The following is a 6,046-nucleotide window of genomic DNA, read 5'->3' as shown; positions in this document are numbered from 1 at the left end:
CACTATTTCAGTCTCTGGGAATTGCCTGTCACCTGGGATGCACTGAGTCACTACACTAGACCAGAAATCACGCTTTGGACAGGCAGTGGCTCTGAACAGCTGCTCAAAGCCAAGCTACGAGCACCTGATTAAGTGAACAGGACATGCTACAGTTCAGGCCACAAGTTTTTAAAAACAAAGGACTGCCAGAAAGTGTGCCCCTTAAAAAGTCTCAACGAAAGACTGAAATTAAGTCAGTTACAGCAAGGTTAAAATCTGAGCTTCCTTAAACATGAGTGCTAGGATTTAATTTTTTTCTTGTCAGCCTGATCATCAATTAAAGATTCCCTTATATAAAATGCCAGCCATAATGATTACTGAGCAAAAGACTGAAATTAGTAATTTACATGAGGTGAACAAATGGAGTGTACAGTTCTATTCAATTAGAAGAAATCTTAGAGAATTTTTTAAACTGGCATTTTATTACCAACATCTAGCATGTATAGTTTTACTACATCTGGAAAAGCTCATGAGGGAAGAAAATGTAAATTAAGTGCTAGGTAAAGTTTAGTTTTAATGAAACAGGATCTTAAGATATGGATACATGTTTAGTGGTTTTATTGCAATGTTAGAAAATTATATGAAAGATACAAAAAAAATCAATAATGTTATGTTTATTTTACAATCAGTATGCTACCTTTGACTACCGTATGGCTTTAAATCTTCATTCTGAACAGCAGATTTCAAAGAACAGAATTTACATGCCTTAATAAAACACTTAAAATATTTACAAATTCAAAATAGATGTTTCTTAACTGAAAAAAAAATTCACCTGAGAATTTATCATAACATTGCCATTTGTTTGCTATTTTTTCCAAGTTAATGTGGCCCGAGTGTCCATATGCAACCTGCATCGTGTACTGCATCAAACACATGTGATTCCTTATTTAAAATTGGGTAAGCATTGAGCTACAATAAACTGTTGTAAAATGGAGAACCAAGACTCATATCCACATTTGTTCTGAATATAACAACTAATCTGCGGTAGTTACAGAATTCAAATGATGAAAATGAATTTTATGGTAATGTTCTTTTATTAGACATAATAAATTCTTAAAAATGATCAAGCACTGAGAATGCCAATGTATAACATAAGGAAAAATAATCATGTAAATATGCAATATACAAACTGAAAACCACCTTTCCAAAATGTTGCATGAAGGAAGAGATATACACTGTATACACATAATCCTGTCATTTGTCTTCGGCAGCCTCAAAAACAAAAATCAACTTGAAATAAATTCTCTTAGAAAAAACTTCTCTAGAAGTTAATATTAAAATAGGCATAAATGCGTAATGCTATGCGTTATATAGAAAACATCCCCACCTTATGGCCAAAAGACAAAGATAAAAATGTTTTTATCTCTCTGTCCTGAAAACTATGGAGGAATGAGGTAGTGTAGTTACTTGTATTACATGCTGGCTAGTAAAAGTAATGCTATATTGTAAGAAATATTACACTTGGCCAATAAATCAGAATAACATTAAAATAAACCCAGAATGTTAACCTGTTTGTATAGAGATACATTTAAAACAAGGGTCTTAAAATTCATCTTTAAGCTCTGGAAACAACTAGGTTTTATCATAAAATAGTAAGTAACCTTTCAAAGCAGTTATTTACAGCAGCAATAAAAGCCAAAGGTCATGTGACATTTGCACATCCACAGATTGATATGACAAATAACTGAGTGTACACTGAGGTAGGAAATCAAGGGTTCCATTGGCTTATTGTAAGATTTTACATCTTGTAAACCAGAAAAAATGTTATATTACATATTGAAGTTAAAATTTAAATGACAAGTATCAAAAAGAAACCATTACATGAGGAGAGGCACACGAGCACAAACAATGATTCTGTAGCACGGGATGCACTATCATGGAATTAGCATTCTCCCTGACAAGGTCTTGAGTGTACATATAGAGCCTCTAGAAAATAAGCCCAGAAGTCTTTTCTTACAACTAAGTTAATAACCAAGATACATACACATCACTGGAAGTGCACTAGCACTCTCTCCCCGCCTCCCTCCCACCAGAAGGTGTAACTTTGGCAAAGTCCTCTGAAACATTGTCTGGTCCCACTAGGCTTCAGATCTGTTTCCCGCAAGGCTACATGGGCCTTTCCCTAGACTCAGGACACCACCTCTGTCTCTCTTGGGTATTTGACCTTGGTGCAAAGTACTTCCTAATCCCACCACCACAAACTACTCCTTTGTACTCTAAAACTGGGCTGCAAATACTTCTATGAATACATGCAATTTTATCTTTTAATTGCTGAGAAGGGCCACTGATTTTATTGGGTTTTCAATTCTGTAACACCAGAACGGCTAAGAACCATTACAAAGTATTATGGGGTGATTATAAAAACTGTATTTTAAAATGGAGCTGAATAAATACAAAGACTGATTTTAGAATGCTCAAATCAAGGTGATCTGTGGCCATTATACACCAGAGTTGGTGAAGAGAGCAAGCTTAAAGCAGGTTGCCAGATTCAAGTCCACATGGAAAAAGATCAAGTCTCATTTTAGTTCACAAACCGACATGATTGCTCCAGATACATTATCTACAACAGTGCTTTTTACAGGTAAACCATAGGTTTTCAAAAACAGGGTGAAAAGTGAATTGCCACTCCTAAGAGGAAACACAATTTCCTTTCCCTATGTCTCATTTTTTTGCATGGGAGACCTCTGGTGGGAGGGCAAGCAGCTCAGTGTTAGGGCTGTTAGGGCAAGGACTTCAGAATTCCAGAGAGGCCAATGATGCCAATGCATTCATTCATTCCAATGCACCCTGAATGCTATTCCTTCTTCCCAAGGGGCAAAAATGTCAGGAAACAGATCATGACAGACACACCATGTCGTGGAGACTGAAGAGAAAAAAAGGCCAGTGGGAAATGGACACTTGAGACTATAGCAACCAGAATTCCTGACAGTCGACTCGAGGAGGCCCAGCGCCTCCAGCAGCCCTGCTAGCTGTTCCCGGGCAGTCGGTGCACACTGGCAGCGCAGGGTGACCGCCTCTGCTTCTGGTCAATGCTCTCAGCTTCAGGTATAAAATGATTGTTCTCTATTTTTCACACTGTTGAGATCAAGTGCTACACAAGTAGCTGACACCTTACTTCCAAGTAGAAGGAATCCTTACAGGCACTGGTTGGGGAGAAATGTTCTTTTAAGCCAGTGTATTGCAAACATGTCAGACTGTTAAACTGGGGATGTTTTGCAGATGTTTTAAGTTGTCATTTGATATGCTGTAGTATTCATTCGCATGTTTTGGAAGAGTGGCCAAAGTTATTAATAGTCATTATTTTTGAAAACATGACTCTTAAAGCCTTACTATAATTTCATATGGGCTTTTTCAGTGTCCAGGAGGCAAAATCATTTCCGCAGCCCTTTGTGGAAACCAAGAAGTCTGGGTTGACTTCAGAGGAATTCCCTTAACAGCAAACTACTAGAGAGAAAAACACAATACTGTTAAGAAACAGATGGTTTCCTTTGGGCTTTCAAGACAATGGTGAAACTTCAGTGGAAAAGTGGATGGTGTGAAGGCAGCGAGTGCAAGTTTACTCATCAGTAGTGCACTTATCAGTCATCTGCTGACAGAAATCCGAAATGCCGCCGCCCGGCCGACACTGCTCCACCAGCCCTGCCGGCTCAGAGGTGGTGCTGGAGGTGGGCCTGGACTCCTGGGCCCGGGGGCAGCCTGCCTCTCGGTTCCTACGGGAGCGGGGGTAACAGGGGCTCTGCTCCCCAGCAGGCAGCACAGCTGGAGGCTTCTCGGGTGAAATCATAATCGACGGCAATGCCAGTTCAGTGTCAGGAGTACTTTTGCCTTTTTCAGAAATTAAAAATGAGAGTGGGCAATCTGAGGCTGAGTACTTGGCGAGTATCTGTATTTGTTCTTGACTGAGAGCTGCTTCTTTGCAGACTTGCTGGCAAAGTCCAGTTAGATTCTGCTTTGTCTCACCCAGAGTCGACAGAATGTGGTCTCTCTCCTTCAACAGACTCTCCTTCTCATTTTGCTGTGAAGGCAGGAAAGAGAACACAGTGACCGGTGTTTATTAGCATACCAACATTTTTAAGGTGAGCAAACACTCCTGTCTGCAATCTTCTTCTTATATAGCATCACATGGGATTCTTCCTTCAATCAAAAGCATACTAACTTCCTCAGGCCCATAAGCCTTCATCCAAAACTAGGGCCTAGATGTATCTTAGAATTCAGAATTTTTCACATTTTAGAAAAAATAATGACTACCCACATAACTCCTGCAGCTGGGTCTGGGGTACCACATCATTATCAAACATCATTACACTTTTAAATAAAATACATTAAAATAGCAAGCAACACAGACAGTAGGATAAAGACTACACAGGCTAATGTCAGTTTGGGTTAGTTATTTTAGCCAGAAGTTTGTGACAAACTTGAAGGATTTTCAGAGCTTTTTTGAATTTATGGATAGCAGATAAACAAGTCTGGTCTGGCATTTTGAGTGGAACATGGCAAAATAGCACAGTGCTCATAATGTATAACTCTATTCACTTTTAATCCCTTCTGGAAAGCCTATGGCAGCATTTACAGAAGTTTTCCTGGTTTCTGCCCTCCTGCCCACCACCACTTGCTGCTGCTGACAGCCTGTCCTCTGTCAACCTCATCCATGTCACCCTTCCTGCTCTGCCACTGCATGTGTCCAATCTAGCATGAGCAGGAAAACAAATAACCCAACTGCTTTTAAGGACAGAATAACTAAATGTTGACAGACGGTCAAAGGCTTTTCTTGTAAAATATGACAACTCTCTTTATTCTTGACAGGTGAGGTTGCCTGTTAACATTTAGATTAATTTATTTCAGAGTGGTAATCTACAATTAACATCCTTTAAAGAGATTGTTTTCTATAACAAAAATAGCTAAAATGGCAAGAAGAAATTTGCTTTGCATAAAAGTACTGTCACTTTTAAACTTCTTTTATAAAACTGTAAATCTAACGACTAATAGTTTTTCAATATTTTGGTTTTTCTAATATTTTAGACAATGTGATACGAATATAAAGTTTTAAATCTTTTTATATTATAAAGTATTCTCCCATTTATTCAGATTTTTATACAAGCATTCTGTTTTGAAAAATAGGTTATAGGTTAAGAATATGTTTGTGTGTATATACACATGTGTGTTTGAACAAGATCAACGCCCAGTAAGTGTATTTTTCCTTACAGAAAGTTTGCGAGTTGATAGTTTCCTGATAAAATGAGTCTATACATTCCTAGGGGGTAAGGAATAAGTGCCTACCTCTCCAGAAAAGGAATACAATTAATGCAATCAGCACCAACTTCTAATCAAATAATAAAAATAAAGCTTTCAGAAAAAAAATGAAAAATATTTTTCCTCAGTCACAATATTCAGTCAAGTACTCCTCTGTCAAAGTTGGGAGGACTCTGTTCTAAATAGCAACAGAAAACTTGCACCAGTCAGTTGGTCCCTTAAATATGATTAAGCAAAGAACAAATATTTGGGTTTCTCCCGGAAACTAGAACTGTTATTTAGCCTACAGACACTATGAAGACTACAAATGGTTTAAAACTTCACAAATATTTCTCATACTCCTACTGCACATACTCTCCAGTACACCCCAAACGGGTGGTTTCTTTACAACCAACTGAAAGCAATCAGCACAGCCCTGGAACGCTACATTCTCCACCATCATTTCTATAAATGAAATGCTCCCATTTGTCCCTTTCTGCGCTTGAAGTTAGCTTCTAAATAGCTAGGTTTCTAGGTAGTTAGCTGATTTTCATTTTACTGATTTTAAAACACAAATTTCACATCAACAGCACTCAGCTTAATAACTGGCAATTAAACAAAGCGGTTCCACTTAGTCACTACATGGTATCACTGATACCATCTACAATCATTAGAGACATAGTATCCCTGTCTCTACAGTCCCCAAATGTTCAACCAGTATCCCATACACACTTTCACCCTGTATTTTAATCTTCTTTTAATGCAACTGTTTAAATCA

At 38.1% G+C, this 6,046-nt stretch overlaps 1 protein-coding gene across 1 annotated transcript in view; it reads right to left on the bottom strand.

Moving 5' to 3' along the window:
• Nucleotides 1-524: 524 nt before the first annotated feature.
• Nucleotides 525-6,046, bottom strand: part of BACH1 (BTB and CNC homology 1, basic leucine zipper transcription factor 1) — a 22,775-nt gene continuing 17,253 nt past the window's right edge. The window contains exon 5 of the mRNA XM_004675330.2: nucleotides 525-4,054. Coding sequence (XP_004675387.1) covers nucleotides 3,596-4,054 — 459 coding nt within the window. The 3' untranslated portion in view covers nucleotides 525-3,595. The remainder of the gene's footprint in view (nucleotides 4,055-6,046) is intronic.

Source organism: Condylura cristata, unplaced genomic scaffold (assembly GCF_000260355.1).
Source record: "Condylura cristata isolate star-nosed mole 26May11 unplaced genomic scaffold, ConCri1.0 scaffold00003, whole genome shotgun sequence".
Taxonomy (NCBI): Eukaryota; Metazoa; Chordata; class Mammalia; order Eulipotyphla; family Talpidae; genus Condylura; species Condylura cristata.
The sequence above is the reverse complement of the archived record's forward strand: the minus strand, read 5'-3'. Positions and strand labels throughout refer to the sequence as shown.